The sequence below is a fragment of the Candoia aspera genome, chromosome 14, assembly GCF_035149785.1.
Source record: "Candoia aspera isolate rCanAsp1 chromosome 14, rCanAsp1.hap2, whole genome shotgun sequence".
Lineage (NCBI taxonomy): Eukaryota > Metazoa > Chordata > Lepidosauria > Squamata > Boidae > Candoia > Candoia aspera.
This window is the reverse complement of record NC_086166.1, coordinates 5,028,983-5,046,741: the sequence shown is the minus strand read 5'-3', so window position 1 is coordinate 5,046,741 and position 17,759 is coordinate 5,028,983. Positions and strand designations below refer to the sequence as shown.

Genomic DNA, 17,759 nt, shown 5'->3' with positions numbered 1-17,759 from the left:
TTAACCAAAATACCATGAAAAATGTGCCACGCACGGATGAGCCGACCCTAGAAATTTTTGCGTTTTCACTTCCTCGATTGGCTTGTCTGTGGGTAATCCAGAGATTATCCATTTTTCATGGTATCTTGGTTAAAAATTCAAGGGTCAGCTTATCCACGGAGGGGCTTATCTGCAAGTATATACTTGATATACGGGTACTTTTCAAAAAGCATCACCATATATGCTCATGGATGAGCCCATCTGCAGATAAGCCGAACCCAACTTTCTGGGTGTATTTTGGTACCTAAAATCAACTTTTGTTTGTGGCAAGACCTGATCTGGCTGTATGTGATGGTAAACCTAAAACGAATCCATGGTGCTTCTGAGTGGGCTTTCCAAACTGGGAAAATGGGGGATGAAAATGCCAAATGTGTGTTGAGGCACGTGGGTACCAAGTGATGCATTTCAGAGGAACCTGTCATTGGAAAGCAGCAACAAAGGGCCTGAAAAGAATCTTGAGGTTGCGATGCAGAAAGTTGTGATCATGGGGACCCAGTGAGTGATTGCTTGTGCGGGGAGGTGAATCCCATGCTAGGGATCCTTCGGAAAGGGATCCAAAGTTAGACTCCCAATTCCAGGATGCTTTTTGTGGAATCTGCTGGGTGACCACAGATGTAAAGCTGGGTAGCTTTAGAATCATAACCCAGAAAGGATATTATCAGAAAGAGGTGACCCATTTTGCATGAAACAGAAAAAAAAATAGAACTTGCGATTCATGGTTTTGATAATTAGACAGGATAGACTTTAGAAAGAAGAGAGTTATGTTGTAACCACAGAGTAAGAGGTAAATATATAATTGTACTTATAACTGCTGTAAAGAAGATTGGAAGCTATTTCTATCGTTTTCTTCCTTTTCTATTTCGCTTTTACTTTTTTTCCCTTCCTTGCACTTTTAGCTTTCTCTTTGATTTCTTTCTTTTTTTCTTTTCTTTTTCTTGCTTTATATTAGCTTGTGTCAGTTTTTATCTTCTGTTTTTTAAAAAATCTTTAATAAACATACATACATATATATATATATGAAAGAAAGAGATGACCAAGATAATCAAGGATTTGCTTGAGAAGGAGGAGCTTATAATGTGAAGGAAGCTTTTATCTTGGGGCGGGGGCGGGGGGAGAAGAGGTTTTAATCAAAACAGGTTCTTCTTAATCTTTGCGGCACTTTCCTCTTCTTCCACTTTCCAGTTCAGAGCCTCAGCTGCCTCCCCATGGCCTGTTTGCATCATAGCAAACATTTTTTTGCAACCTTGCTCTACTTCTGATGGCTAGCTCATCTTTCTGTTACCTCTCCTCCATCTGACATATAAATGTTTGCTATCCCACCCACCCCCCCATCCTGTACCAATTTGATAATCATGTTTTCGAGTCCCTCGTCCAAGTCATTTATAAATATGCTGAACCGCAGAGGACCTGGGATGGAGCCCTGCAGTACACGACTCACCATCTCCTTCCAGCCTGATGTACATCTCTTTGGTATGATTGTTCAGCCAGCTCTGTATCCATCTGATGCTTTTTTTAATCTATTCAATCATGTCCAATTCTCAGAGACTGCCTGGAGGAGTCCCTGCAGTTTTCTCAGCAAGGTTTTTCAGAAGTGGTTTGCCCTTGCTTCCTTCCTAGGGCTGAGAGAGGGTGACTGGCCCAGGGCCGCAACTAGGGTCTGTGTCACCTGGGGCAAACATGGATTCCACGCCCATTTTGGTGCCCCCCCCAGCGCTCATTTTGGCACCCCACCAGCGTGGCGCCCAGGGCACATGCCCTGATTGCCCCCCCAGCTGCAGCCCTCGACTGGCCCAAGGTCACCCAGCTGGCTTCGTGCCCAAGGCAGGACTAGAACTCACTGTCTCCCAGTTTCTAGCCCAGTGCCTTAACCACTGCATCAAACTGGCTCTCTTGTCTAATGCTTACCCTGTGGTAAAGCTTAACTCCAGTCCTCATGCTCCGTTTTACAGCAATTCCAGAGATTTCTGCACCGTCACCCATCAATCACTTCAGTTATGGAAACGGGTCCCTTACTTCTCTGGATCCTTATAGACGATCTGAGTAACAGGAAGTTACCCAACCATTATGACAGTTCTGTATTGTGGCCTGACCACATACAGCATGCTGCCTGGGAGAGCAGAGGGTTCACATGAGAGTTCGCACGTTGGGGCAAAGTCAGGCCTTAAACTGTAGTCCCTTCTCAACTGTTTCTTTCTTCCTGCACAGGGGACTGGACTGGACATAGATGATGGACCTACTAGAGGTAGAGGGCATAGGGAATGGCCTTGAAGGAGAAGAGAGGAGAAAGAGGTGCTACCAAGGCAGTGGTCAGATAAGAGGGGCCTGTGCCCATTCCAAGAAACTAATTTGAGAAAATGTCTCAGACAAGCCCCTCCCAAGTTCATAGAAGAATAAAGGGAGGGAGGGAGATAGCAAGATTCTTTACTGGAGCTGGTCCAACAGAAGTCCTGACCAATATGGCATTGGTTTCTTAGTCTGGTCTACCTAGTAGGGTTGACACTAGGCAATGACATCACATGCTAGAATTAATGGTCTTCAGGAATGCCCCCTGCCCCTTCCAACTGCCAAGGGTATTGTCCTATCTTAGAGCGAAGAACCACGCTGAGACAGTATCTTGGTCTCTAGTGTTTATTGAACTACTTTAGTAGACAGAAAATCCTGCCAAACTACGCATGCGCTCTTCCCCCTGGATAGGGACCCCTTCCTGCTCACCATCAGTACTCATGACAGGTATTCCTTCATTCCTAAATATAGTGAAACAGAGTTGCTGCTTTGGGAGGGCAGGATCCAAAGACCCACTTGGAAGACACCCCTTGGAGGAGAGCAAAGAGTTAAAACTGGCAATTTGTTAAGGAATATACTTAGCAAAATGCAGCCATCTTGGTCCCATCTGCAAGGAGGGAGCAACGGAAGAAGGATCGCCTACCACCCTGCCTGTTTCCAGCATGCCTTGGTATGACCCTGAATGTTAGGCCAGTGGGATCGTTGGTCTGATCCAGTCCTTGGGGACTTCTTACATTCTTCTGATTACACGACCAACTTTTCTCATCTAACTTGGTTCTGTCTTGCTTGGGACCGTCCCTGATTGACCAGCACAGTCAGAACAGCCCCAAAGTAGCCGTAACTATATATATAGTTTTTTTCTCTTAAACATTTCCAGAGATCTTTCTACCAGGAACAGAGTCTAATTCTTGTAAATGAGTTTGGGAAGTGGAACAAGAGTTGACACCAGCTTTTTGTTGTCATCTTCTTTTTCTTCTTCTTTTCAACCTGCTTGACTGATTGAATTTCAGCCACAGGAATTTCCGTTCCAACCTGCTCTGGAGGGCCATCTCAATGCTCTGGGGGTTTCAGATGACAATTTTTAGAGCCCCCAGCTTCCCTGACACGGCTGGTTGCCTTCCTCGGTTGAGTCAGAAAACTGCTCAGTCTTTCTTATGCCAAGGCCTTTGGGTCTCTGCAGTCCTTGGGAGGAAGTGGGGTGGGGTTGGTGGTGAGTTGTCCATGAGAATGTCCTACTGTCTGAGAAGGTTGAGATGAAATGGTCTAACAGCACCCCTGCAGCTTTGGGGACCAGGCCTGGAATGACTGCTGCCAGACTTGCAACTGGCAAAAATACAGGAAGTGCCCTGGAAGCCAGGCAGATATTTGTGGGGGGGAAAAAAAGGACACAGCAGCTGTTAAGTTACTCTGGCAATTTTGAGGATGTCGGACCTGTTTCCAAGGACTGACTTCAGTCTCCAGCCCAAGGCACTAGACCAGTGTTCTCAAACTTGGTGACTTTAAGATGAGTGGACTTCAACTCCAATCCTGGGAGTTGAAGTCCACGCATCTTAAAGTCACTAAGTTTTTTTTTCCAAATTACAAAAAGAGGAAAAGAAAAATGACGCATAAAACATGCTTTAACAAAAAAGTGAAAGAAATGCAACAAAGGAAAAAAAATGTTAATATGTTGTTAGAACAGTAAACAATTACAATTCTGTATATACTTATCTAATGCAAATCTTATTCAAGTACGTATATTTTTCGAATAGATTTATATGACTATTATGTGTTCTTTTAACCTAATCTATTTGGTATAAATGAGTCCCATATTTCATTATACTTGTCCATCCAAAGTCTACATCTACTGGCAATCCGTTCGTAAGTAGCCATTGCAGCCAGACCTTCAATCCATTGAATAAATGGGGCCATACATTTATCTGTCCAACGCTGCAATATCAGTCTTTTAGCCATTGTAAGGGCACGGAGGATCCACTTACATTGTCAGGTGTCAAGTTCCATGTCCTAAGTATATAGTTCAAAAGAATATTATCCTCTGAAAATTTTAAAGTTGCCAAGTTTGAGAAACACTGTGCTAGACCGCATCAACATTCAGACCTTTAAGTAGAATGGACAATTCTACTTCTGGAGTGTCCAGAACAGCCTTCTCAAGCGCCATGCCCAGCGAAGGAAATAGCGTCCTGTGCAATGGAATCCTGTGCTATGATAGTCATATCAATCTATTAGAAATATATACGTACTTGGATAATATTTGCATGAGATAATTACAATTCTATATATACTTATCTGTTTACTGTTATAATGACATATTGTTTTTTCCCCTTTCTTTCACTTTTTTGTTAAAGCACTTTTTTTCCCCCCTTCTCCTCTTTTTGTAATTAAAAATTAAAAAAAAAAAAAAACTTGGTGACTTTAGGATGTGTGGACTTCAACTTCCAGAACTGGTACCAGGTGGCTCCCTATAGTCTCGTTTATATCCCGGTTTCATTTAGGACAGGAAGATTGGAAACTTCACACTTATCTGCGGGGAAGATCTATAGCTTAACCAGAGGGGGGCTGTTTTATACGCAGGTCTCAGACGAGATTGGAAAAGACCTCTCTTGATTCCTTGGAGAACTATGGCCTATCAGGGTAGGCAGTACAGAGCTAACGGAACTGAGAATCTGATTCAATGCATACGCAACCTCAACCAATAAACCAGAAGTCAAGTCTGCTTGGTTTCGGCATAGGGTAGCACCTGAAGTCAGCCGTTCCATTTTGTAAGCCACGCCTCGGGGTTTAGCAATGGATGAAGCAGGCCATTATAGCTTGTTCCACAACTCCTGGTTAAAACAAGCCATGTTTCTGGCCAGGTAGTGAACAGCTGCTTTCTAATCTTCTATAACCATGGTTAGAAAGGAGCTTTTTTAGGTTGGCTTCCTTATGGGGGTGGGGGGAACCCCTGTTATGTACAATGAGGTGCTTAACTATTCTTTGGGTGTAACCTACAAGGAACCCAGCAGAAGTCTTTCCTTTCAAAATGCATCACTGAAAAATCTGATTTCGCAGCAAAGGCTAGAGAATAGAACAAATGACTTATCCAACAATGCAGAACCAGCTTCTCTCTGTCTGACTTAACACCATTTAGGCAGTAATAGCAACTGACGATTGACATGAATGTTTACTGTGGAAGAAAAGGGGCTTTCAAAGGGGGTGGCATTTGAGAAGATGGAGCTGACTCCAAATGTATATTTTTTTAATGCAATTGGGCAATAAATATTCCTAAGTGGAATATTTATTCTCCATACAAAAGGGGCAGGATGTCTGTTGGAACTATACTAGGTGTGGGTCTGATCCCTGGCACAATGCATTTTACTTTCCCGTGTTATATTGTTTTTACCATTTCCCTGTAGTACAGTGGGTGTTTTTAATTCCCTGTTCACCATGCAGAGTTGCTAGGCGAGCAGTCGGCCAAATAAATTGAACAGATGATCAAATAAATAAATAAAGCAACAACTCTTTGTGTAGAATTTGAATGGGTGTGTTTTTAAAACCAGTGCTATGCAGACCATTTTTTTTTTTAAAAACCTGCCTTTTTCCCTTCCCAGTTCTCATTCAGTCCCATGAGCGGGAATGGGTACTTAGAATGTATTCCAAAGAATAAAATGTCAGTTGCATTTGTACAGTGAAGTTTATTACCAGGTGGCCTTGCACCTTCCCTAGTTTTTCAAACAGCAACTAAATCCCGTGGGAAGAATCTCCGTTGCACTTGGATTAGAATGGATATATTGGTGAGCAAGGGGGGCTTCAGAGCGATACCACAATCTCCATCGCATCTAACAATCGAGTGTATTCCAAACCACTGCCAAGAGAAATTCAAGAAAACTTCTTAAGCAGCCTAAGACCCAGGGGAAAACCCCAAGGTCCCCTATTCCACCACAGAAGAAAACTCTTAAAAAGGGAAAATTATTCTGCAAAGCAAGGCATCGAACTATCAGTACGGTTGCGATGTTACACTGATTCACCAGGAAACGTAACTCGCTTAAAATGCTTGTTCCGCTCACAAAGATGCTCTCAAGCAACCTGACAGATGAGACGCATTTATGATTTTTAAATGAAAATCGTCATTTAAAAACTGGCCGAGGACCAGCCCTTTAGAAAAGGCATTCCTTCTTCTTTCTCTCCAGAAAAGAAGAAAGCCTCTCGCAAAACTATCCTGGTTTTGACACATTTATGCATCGCCAGAAACAGAATTTTAAAAAGTAGACTTCCCTCAGAACGTGTTTTCGTTTGACATGCAAATTGAAGCCAGTTAAATCAAAACCAGCGCAGATTTTCTTTCAACGGGGAACAGCTTGTGTGGCTACATAAATCAGAAAAAATACATGACTCATGGTAACTTCAAAGGAAAGGGGAGGAAGGGTTTAACAACTCAGGTTTAAAAAATGTTATAGAATATACTGTGTAAAATAGGGCAACATGAATTCCTCCCCCGTGCCCCCCATGATTATTAAACAGATTAATGGATACTGAAGATGTAAAAGCTTCAACCTTCCATGTGTAAAAAAGTGGAAATGGAGTGAAAGGTTACAAAAGGATTCCCAAAGCAACACATTGTTTTCTTCCTTCTTCATTTAGAACCATAGTTGGACTACAGATGCAGAACGCTGTCCTGAAGAAGAATCTGCTGTGAAACTAGTCAACTATGGCTGATCTTGAAAAAGGCTAAGCAAGATTGACCTGCTTAGTACTTGGATGACTGAGGCTTGTAGGCTAGACTAGGAAATCCAAAAAACATTCCAGAATAAGACAGCAACAAACTATTTCTGTGCTGTTGCCAAGGAATTATCCTAAAAGATATTTCCACGTCACCAGGAGGAGTTAACTTGACTCATTTCAAGAGAGGCATTACTGAAACTCATGCCTATCCTGAAATTCTACTACCCCTGAGCTTCACTGGCCATGCCCAACCTGTGCCTGCTACATATGTTGGATTTTAGCTGCCACATTCTCCCCAGTCTTGGTGATGATGGCCAGAAGATGGTGAGAAGTCAAGTCTAGCTTGGGAAAGGTTAAATGATGCACCAGATCTCAACCTGTTGATTGATACCAGCCTGGAGAAACAGCAGATGACCCTTTAATGCTGAAAACAAATCTGCTAGTTTCAAGTACCAGCAGGGTGATGAAGTTAAAAACAGAGAATATGAATCCTCCAGCCCCTCCAGAAACAGATGATAGTTTCATAACCCCAAGGGTGAGTCTCCTATCCATGCCCCAAAGGCCTCCCGCAAACCAAGTAGTGCAAAAGAGAAGCCAAATTATATGGTCCAAGGCCGTGCTCCTCTGTGAAGGTTCTAAGAAAGACATGGATGTATCCAAGGAGTTTTTCCATTCAAAACCTTCCGTGCGCTTGAGGTGTGGGACCAGAGGACGCTATTCCTGTCCCAAGAGGAATAAGAAGCACAGAAAGTGGGGGCTTTGGGTTTCCTTCGCCTGGGTGAATTCAAGCTTGAAGCAGCTGACACAGAAAGCTAGAAATCCAAGGAGCATACCTTCAACACACTGGAGGTGAAAACAGGGAGGATTCTAAGCCAGACCCATAATGATCATAGCAAAGATGTATCTTCTCTCTTGTTATATACTGTAGAAGATATGACTGACAGTGCTGCAAATTTTAGGCTTGTTGTTAACTTGCAGAACTCACTGTCAGAAGAAAGGGTGATGCCACCAACTCAAAGCCAAGACCAGAACAATGTTCAGAGTATAAGGCAATTAACCGCCACTATTTGTGGCATAATATGTAATATAAAATATTTAAACTTGGAGCTTGCCAATGCTATAGATTAGATCTGGCACCAGAATGTAACTTTCCCGATCATCTCAAGGGCCCCTAGACTTGAGGGTGGTTCTAGCTGTCCTTTAATTTTCTAGAGGGACCCTGAGATTGCATCACACTAGGGGCTGGGAAAAATAAAAATGGCACACCAATTCCCTTGCTGCTACTACCGAGTAGTCCCTGTGGCCAGAAGCAACCACCTAAAATTTTCTGGCCCTATCTGGAAGATGCAGAGGGAGCCAACATGATATTAGAATCTTTGGGTTGGGAGCAAGAGAGATTGCCTCCTGTAGCATCAACGCCACTACCGTGGTTGAAGAACTAACAAGTTGGTCTTGAAGGCAGTGATTACTTATCTTCCAGGGTAGTCTAATCTCTCAAGAAAAACAACACTGGGAAAACAAGGGAGTAACTGTAAAAGACCCACCCCTGGAAGAACTTCCTTTCTCATTCTCAAAGTTCTGGGTAGGTTTGGACTGGCAACCTCCACACACAAATCCTACTGGCATTTACAAAGCAGACCAAATAACCTTTTCTTGAGAAAGAGAGGCAAAAAATGAGTGAAGTGGAGTTTCTGATGTTCCCTTGGGGGGGAAACTCAGAAAAGGACCTCCCTTCTGGTTCAGATATTGTTGAGTTGGTTTGCATCTAAAGGATGTGAGGGGAAATCCCCAGGAAACACACACAGAGACTCTAATCAAATTACATACTCATAATAAACCCCACAAGTAAGGATCAGAGACACAAAGGAGATGACATAAAGGAGATGACCATCAGCAAGGAGAAGTTCCACTCAGTCCAGCAGCAGGGAGAAAAGTGTGAGTAAATTTCTGTTTTCTTTTAAGTCAAAAGGGCATCACTTGACACTCCAGAATTGCTTGTGGCCTCCAGAAGCCTTGGGTCCAGCCCCAGGTGGCCTACGAAAGTTGCTACCAAATTGTAATTTTAAATATGACAAAAGGGGAACATTATTAGATATATGGAGAATAATTGCAGTCCTTGTATTTCAATTCAATTTAAGGGCAAATGAAATATAGCCACATTGAGTTTTTCTCTGGGGCCCACACGCTCCCTTTCTGGAATGCAGCCATTCCCGCTGGTCAAATTGTTTTCTAGACAGTGGTGACACTTGGAATGGTAGCAACACTAGATGATATTATGCTGGGCTTGGCTTGCCAGGCCCAGAGCTTGGAGCAAGTTTTGAACTTCGGAGAGTTGTCCAGATCCATGGATTGAGTTGAGTTGAGTTGAGTTGAGTTGAGCTGAGCGATCTAAGCAGTGCCTTAGATCATTGCTGTGGGTTGGATGCAGCACTTCTGACTTGGCTCTATTTTACATTGGTGTCATTTATTCATTTAGAAGACTTATATGGCTGCCTATCCTATATATAATAACCCTGGGCAGCTCACAGCAACAGTAAAATATAAACATAAAACAATAATACACTAAAATAAAAAAGGGACCTCATGGCAGCCTAACAACATTCCATCCATACATTTGCTGGGCTTCATTCTCACCATAGTCCAACGTTTGGGGGAAGAGCCAAGTCTTCATGGCCTTCCAGAAGGCTAAAAGGGTGGAGGCCCTCTGGATCTCAGAGGGGAGGCTGTTCGTTGGACAGGGTCAGTTACAGAGAAGGCGTACCTCCTAGGTCCCACTAGATGGCAACCCTTCAGGGAAGGGATCTGGAGTGTGCCCATTTTATCTAGCATGGTGGGATGGTCTGATACCTTCAGGGAGAGGCTGTCCCACAAATAAACACAACACATCCAGGTTTTGAGCAGGAAGAGGGAGACCAGCAGCACTTAGAGTCTCGTGACCATTGGAAATCTCAGTGAGTGAGTGAGTGAGATCATCTATTCTTTACTGTCCTCATTTGGTTGCCTGATCCCACTGGGCTCAACTGCAACCCCCCAAAGGAAAGCACCCAAAGAATAGGAATTGGTTACCATCAGCATGTGTCATGAACAGCCAGCCAGAGCAAGAATAGAGACCTTGTGAATCAGGTTTTAGAAGATGCTGAACTAAGCTCAACCATAGTCTCCCATGATCTAGTTCAGTTTTTCCCAATCTGGTTCTCTCCCAGATGTGCAGGCTTCTACTCCCAGAATTCTCCAGTCAGCCATGGCCATTACTGAGAAATCTGAATTGAAGTCCACACATCTGGAAGTGTCCCAGGTTGGGAAACACTATTTTAGGTCCAAGCAGGGTCAACCCAATGGTACAAGCAACTGGAATATTTTCTCGGGACAGCTAAGTAGTTAGAGATGCTCACTGAGATATCCAGTACACCAGTGGTTTTCAATCACTTTGGCTGAATGACATAAATACTTCTTTTCTTATCCATTGCTTCCTTTGTCTACCCTACTGAGCTTCATCAACATTTCTTTTGAAATTAAGATGAGATCTCATAAGACCTACACCTGGGGGGTGGGGCAGAAAGAGGGAAACTGCAGATTTTTACTTAAAAAAATCTGCTGGTGCCATTCTTACTTTGAGCCACGGTTGAAAACTTTCTCCTTCTTGTGGAAAAAACTAGTTACATTTTCCCCTCCCCAGAAATAAGGTAAAGAATTGTTTCCTCCGGGCTCCATCTTCAGATGACTTAGTCAAGCCCACATTTTTCAGGTTCTCTTCAAGACCTTTCTTGCTGGTTCTCCATGCCACTGAGAAGCTTTGCCTTCTTTTGGTAGAATATTCAGAGAAAATCCTTCTCTCTTAAAATGTCACACACACACACACACACACACACACACACACGATCAATTGTCTTCTTGCACTTTCTTAGCCTGCAAATGGAGGATGATAAATGAACCCTCAAGGGCATTTGAAAGGCAGAGAATTGTCAGGCAGGAAACCAAGAAACAGATTACAAGGGTCGCTTAAGAAAACAAAATGGATGTGGGAAATTCACTTGGGCTTCTGAAATGGAAGCGTGCGAATTCCAAAGCCCTAAGAATTTCCACCATCACAGTAATGAGAGAGAGACTTGGGGTATTTCCCCCCCCCTTTAAAAAAAAAGTCTTCCGTTTTCATTTACTCACAAAGGGTTTGGCCCCCACTAGCCAGTTTGCAGGGCAACAACTTTTGAAATAAATCCAAAAAAGAGGCCATTGGCTGTTCTTCAACTTTGGGTTTCAGAATTGAGAGTGAGCTAGTAACAGTTTACAGGCCTGAAAATTCCCCAGGAGTTTGAGTCAGGATGAGCAGCGTTTCCAGTTGATGACCTGATTGCCCGTCCTATTTTTTATTTTAATTGATGACTTCTTGCATGCCCCCAAGAATTGCTTTGCCTGAGTTAGGTAGTCCAAAAAAGCTTCCAAATAAATTCAACCTGCCCGGTTGTCCAATGATTTTAAATGGGGTTTCCTTTGTCAGTTTTATATGGCTGACATTTGTAGCTTACACCTTGCGTCTTGAAATAAAATGAAATAATTCAACAACCAGCAAGCTCTAAAGCTTTCGAGTTGCTGTGGAAGATTGCCCTCATTCATACATAACTTTGAAAGCCCATTAAGAGTGAGGGTTTTAAGGCCGGGATTGGCAACCTTGTCTCGGCACCATTTTGCACCAACTCAGGTTGCTGAAATAAAGAAATAAACCAATCACTGGATTGGAACTCATGGAGGAATGCCAAAATATCACATGCTTTCAAGTGGTCAGATTTGACAACTGCAGCAGATTTTTATTTTTATTATTATTTTAAAGAGAGTGACCTCTTTTTAAAAAACAAATTAATAAATAACGCATTTGCACATCTTTTCCATTTTTTATCTCTTGTTTCAGTCTTTCTCTTTTAGAAGTTGTAGGTGCCTCTGGAGCAGGTCCTGTCCCCTTCCTTTCCACTTAAGGGATTCCACGAATTAGCCCTGCAGATTGATATAAAAAGAATCGCTAAGGAATGAAAAATGGTCTTCATGGTTCCTATGAACAGACCCATTTAGTCCAATATTCTTTTTTTTTTCTCACAATGATGGGTCAGATGCCTCCAGGAAAACTCTTCAACAAATGCAAATAACCTCAGTTCAACCTCCCAACAGGCCAAATAATGCATTTTCTAGCCTCTCCCGAAACTCAACTTTCCACAAGTGTTTTTCCACCTGGTGTTTTCTTTTGACCTACAACGCAGCTGCAGGTGTCCTCCAGCTTAGAACAGGACTGGGTGGGGAGGTGGACTTTAACCCTTTTCCTTCTGCTCTCTCCCTCCCACCCCTCCCGATTGCCTGTAACCAAATGTTTTTCTTCCCTGGAAAGGAATGATCTGCAGAAGAATAATCTTTCCTTTGTGGAAGTGAAGCAAGGCATGTTGAGGGGAATGGGGAAGAGGAGTTTTAATCAAATAAATGGGCAGGAAAAGGAGGTTAGAATTGCTCCTTCTCTGGTATACAAGGTGTCTGCTTTTAGAAGCTTGGATTCCCTCCAGCTACCGCATGGCATTCACAGACTTGTTTATGTTTAGCACATCACCTAAAGAATCTTTATCTGCAGTTATACTTCCTAGCCAGTAACCTGGGCATTTTGCCCAAAGAAGGGACCCATCTGAGTTGCAGAAAGATTTGCGTTTCTAGAAATTATGGGAGGGGGCAGTCCGCTGAGATTTCTGCAGGCAATTGCTGCATTCAGCCTGCAATATCCATCTTCCAATTAGGTCTAAACCCTGCAAAACGTTGGGCTGTTCGACCTCCCTCCATCTCCTGCACATTAGCATGCCGAAAAGGCGGCAAGCTTTTTAAGATACCTCCGTGGGTCTTCGTACGGCCTGTCCGTGCAGTTTGATTGTCTAATGGCCAGTGCAGCTCCCCTTATTTGCACGCACCAGCAGCTGATATCCCAAGAAAATAAAGCTCCTTGCAGAAAATGCAAACATGGTGGGCATGCGCATTGTGCAACATGTACTTTTGCTTCTGCTTAATTTGTGGTGTAAGTTTGTTGAGTCATTATATGAAAGTCAGCCATTACGGTTTTCAAACCATGGTGTACGGCTTCGCGTTGTGGATGAACCGGGCCACTATGACTGGTTAAAACAAGCCATGCCTTGGAGTGATGTATGAACCAGACTCCTGTGCACAGTCAGGTTCTACCCATGATCTTCCATGTTTCCCATGTTCATCGACCTTAAATTTCTCCGCCTTGGAGCATAAACATGACACTCTAAGCCACCATTTGTTTAGCTGTGGTTTATTGAATACACATTAGTCATGCACCACAAGGACTGGACACACAGAACACTGCATTGTAAAAAAGAAATCATATTATGACGTAGCAAACTCTATGAGACTTCTCTCCCTGCAACTTTTTTTTTTAATGTTTTTAGAGATCTCCCTGGATTAAGACGTGCATTTTCAACAGATCATGCAGTGTTCGAAGGAACAGTACTGGGATGGGCTTCTGGGGAACTGTGTGTCCTGCAAGTTTGCTTGCCAGCCACTCAAACTCAAGGGATGCGCCGATGTCTGCAGTAAGCATCTGAAATGTTTTATGACATTCCACTGAAATAACTGCATTCCCTTTTTTCAGCCACGTTGGCCCTCCAAAGCAGTTTACGAGTCATGTTAGAACTTGAAGATACTTGCTCTTCCAGCAGCAGTAAAAGTGCTGCAGATGTGGTTGTCCAGCCCCAGTGAGAGGACAATATCACTCACTGCTTTGCTGCGATGCCTTCCTCAACCCATTGACCTCCAGATGTCTTTGGAAGATACAAGGAGGCTGATCTAAGCTAACGGTAACTGGCTGTCCAAGTCCTTAGAACAGGGATGGTTGGCTCATGGCTGGTTAGATGTCGTTAAAACCCAACTCCCAGCATCACGCACCATTAGCCATGCTGACTTAAGGGTGATCAGCACTGATGTTCAGCAATCCATGGAGGACCTCCTCTGCTTTAGAAGTCTTGGATGACTGGGGACACTTAGCAAGATAGCAATGACAGGGGACCTACAATATATGAGATGGACCTCTGCTGGTACCAGAGTTATTTCCTTCTCAAGTCTGCAGAAAGTGGGTCACTGGAAATCCAAATAACCAAAGGGCTATGTTACAGCCCTGATTACCAAACTATTTCATGAATTGGCTTTCATCCTCTAAAGTACTTTTACTACTCATTACATTGCCAGGCTCAAGAGCCTACTTGACAGATGCAGGCTGCCCCAAAAGCTGGAAATGGGTGGAAAATGTTCTACTACCCCGGCAACCCAGATTCTCAAAGATGCAGTAGATGGAAAGGAGGGGGCCACATCCCTCTTCCAACGTTGGCCACCTCAAGGGTGCTGCTGTTTCCATGGCTACATGATTTGATAGCCAATGAAGAGTAGGCCAGCCAAAGACTGGATGGTTCTTCTGTGGGTGGAGAAGAAAGACATGCTGACTCCATACACAAACCCTGCTTTTCTCCTTCTTCTTAGGCTCCTTAGAGTGCAGCAAGCAAGAGGGCTCTTACTACGACAAGCTCCTGAGAGAATGCATCAAATGCTCCAGCATCTGTGGACAACACCCCACAGACTGCGTGCCATTCTGCAGAAGTAAGAGCTGAAGATGAGTCCCATAACTGCCAGCTGATCTGGAGGGTTCAATTTTCTGCCTTGTGTTTTCCACCCCAAGACACAAGGCACACAGAGACCTTTCCCATGTCCCTGTTAGCTACATTACCCTCCACAATATGCAGATTAGGTCACAAAGGTGGCTCTGGGACTGAAAAATGGGGCAGGGGTGCAACATTAGTCACCTCCTAAAGGCAAATCCTTTGCGTTTCCCAAGGAGGGCTCTCTCATACCTCAACTGACAGCGACTTTTTTCACCTTTGCCAAGTTGTTCAGTCGGTCACATGAAATTCCTGGTTAGTGGTGGGCATCAAATACAAATTTGCCCTCACCAACCTTCACTTTGGTAGGCAGTGCAGGGTCTAACATAGTCCCCTAGATCTGCATAGGTCTGTTCCGTTTGCATCCAAAGATAAAATCCAGAGGCCACACAACAGAATTGGCACAAAAGGAGGCCAGGCCATGGGGTAAACATTTATTAACAGCCCCCTCTCTCTCCCTCCACTCCTTCTGACTTTCAGAGAGCCTTGCAACCTCTTTACCAACACCAGCTGCTCTCCAGCCTCTTCAGCGCAAGCTGGACGCCACACACGACCAACAGATGGTAGTCTACATGGTCCTGGGATTCTCGCTCTGCATTCTGCTCTTTTGCCTGCTCTTGACTTGGGTTTACTTTCGAAAAAAGGGGGAGGAGATGTCCTGTGGAGCCAGCCCAGCGGCTTGCCATAAAAAGGGAGATCCACCAAAAGGTAAACACTTTTTCCAATTTTATTCCAGTTCAAGCAGCAGCATTCCTTGTGGGTCCACACACACTCCCAGACCCTTTTTTAGCATGGGTTTCGTACACACAGCCCAGCATTAGATCAGGCCGGGTCTATACCAGTTTCCCCAATGAGGTGCCTTCCAGTTACACTGGAATATAAGTTTTATCATAAAGGGATGTGAGTAGGAAGATACTTTTAAACTCCTATTTCTGCTTCTGGGTTTTCAGAGCAGAGGTGGTTCAATCCATGAGCCACGGCACCAGATGATCCAACTGGGTTTTCTGCTCTGCCTCTAAAGCTCATGATACCTGTGCTAATATTGGTAGGATATTTCCTGGGCCTCCTGTAAAGGCCACTGTCAATCAAAACGCTATTTAACTGGACAGGAAGTCTCTTCTGCAGAACTCTTTGATGAAAATGGTTTTGTGGATGTGTTCAAAAGAGGGAAAACATGTTTTCTAAGCATTTCTAAGGCTAAAGCCTCTGCTACATCTGAACCAAGAGGATACTTCATACAAAGAGAGATGAATCCCTCTTCTTAGAATTAAAAATAAAATAAAATAAAATTCTTTCCACTCTGCTAAGGCTTGTTAAGCTCCAACTTCATGGAGGATAGAGCAGCCTTTCTCAAATTTTTGACCCCGGAGGAACCCTTGAAATATTTTTCAGGCCTCGGGGAACCCTGTACACTCAGGCTCAAAGATAGGCCAGAGGTTACAAAATTATTATATTCATTTCACATGTAGGCCTGTCTATATGCATTCACAGTGTTCTTAAACTAAAGAATGAAACTTACCTCTTTAATATGAACTTGCCCAAATCTGAAATAATTTTTTAAATAAACCGTCATCTCCCAGGGAACCCCTAGTGACCTCTTGCAGAACCCAAGAGTGCCACGGAACCCTGGTGGAGAAACCCTGAGTTAGAGTCCGACGACCCAGATTTCCAAGAGAAAGCTATTAATGGTTAAGCTGGCACACAAACTGGTATACAGCCAATATAAATACACCCCAAATGGGATTGTCTTTATGCATTCAGTCATGATACTGTTGGCTCCCCCCGCCCCCTAAAACACACAGAGTCATTTTTCAGATCGTCTCATGGAAGCGGGAAGTCTCGGAAGCGAGTCCAGGGGCAGCCAAACTCCAGAGCCCGTGGAAACGTGCGGCTTCTGCTTTCCCGAAGTGAGCCCGGCCGTCCAGGAAACCCGAGCGTGCCCTAGGACGTATCAGCTGGGGATGCTGGCTGATGCTGCTGCAGGAACTATTCCTACCTCTGAAGACTGCCATTTCCAAATTATATGTTCTCCCTCCCAAGAAAAGATGCAGATGAGCTAAGCAATGCATGGTGGGATACTACAGGAGCATGACCCTCCCCGACCCCCCTCTCCGTAAGAAAGCTGCTTGAATTGTTGAGGTCCTTCCCCTAGGCACAAGGGGACATACTGTCCTACGCTAACAGGAATAGATCTTACTTTAAACCATCAGAAGCATCTGGTGGTTAATTGCCTTCTATTGCCATTTCAGTTTGCAGGGAGGTCTTCCTCCTCCTCCCTGAAAAGAATTCCTTGCCAGTAGAGAGCTAGCACTTCAAAGACATCATTTCCATAGTCCAGTCCAGGAAAGGCCACCTAGCGGCCTCCAAATGTTTTTGGACTTTGGCGTTGGCTATGTTCAAAATATTTGAAAGCGCGTGGAGGCCTTGTGTTTGTTTATACACCAGGGGCTTCCACTAATGTTTTCACTGGCCTGAGAAGGGCTAGTTTCTATTCACGCTGAACCAATGAAGGGGGGAACCCCAGAAGTAAACCCGGTTTGTGTCCCCCCTTCAAAGGAGTGAAGACAGCAAGGATCCTTGGAAGCCCCATCTGTTCAGCGGAACCAGCACGAGAGCACTTGAATGGAATGTCCCACATTTCTAGGGAATAGGATTTGAAAGTAATAAAGTTACTTTTCTGCAACATGCATTGGGCTCATGGGTCCACACGCTGAAAACCAAAACAAAGCCAAAACGTGAACTCAAAGGTTCAAGCACACAGTTCTAAAACATGATGAGGGTAGCGAAAGGAAGTGTTGGGCAGGTGCGTAACAAGCCATTGCTTGGACAGCCCTCCATAGTCACCCCTGTCCTTCTGAGCTATCCTGGCAGAAACGGTGCCCTGCTGGTCATCCTCACTGGACACCGATCATGGCAGACACAGCTGTGGGGGAGACAGAGCCTGACCAGTGAAGAAATGCAGAGACCGCGTGCTCTGGGCTGAGCCCTGCTCATAGGGAGGTCCTGAGGAGCCTCTTCTGCTGCCTTTTTTAAGTAGACCGTGAGCTG

The 17,759-nt window shown here is 44.1% G+C and overlaps 1 protein-coding gene across 1 annotated transcript; it reads left to right on the top strand.

Annotated features, from left to right (window-relative positions):
- Positions 1-8,871: 8,871 nt before the first annotated feature.
- On the top strand, positions 8,872-16,907 carry TNFRSF13B (TNF receptor superfamily member 13B). The gene is made up of 5 exons (XM_063314615.1): positions 8,872-8,955; positions 13,452-13,595; positions 14,536-14,652; positions 15,192-15,419; positions 16,527-16,907. The coding sequence occupies exons 2-5, from the start codon at positions 13,490-13,492 to the stop codon at positions 16,769-16,771; spliced, it is 696 nt and encodes a 231-aa protein (XP_063170685.1). The 5' UTR covers positions 8,872-8,955; positions 13,452-13,489; the 3' UTR covers positions 16,772-16,907.
- Positions 16,908-17,759: the final 852 nt, after the last annotated feature.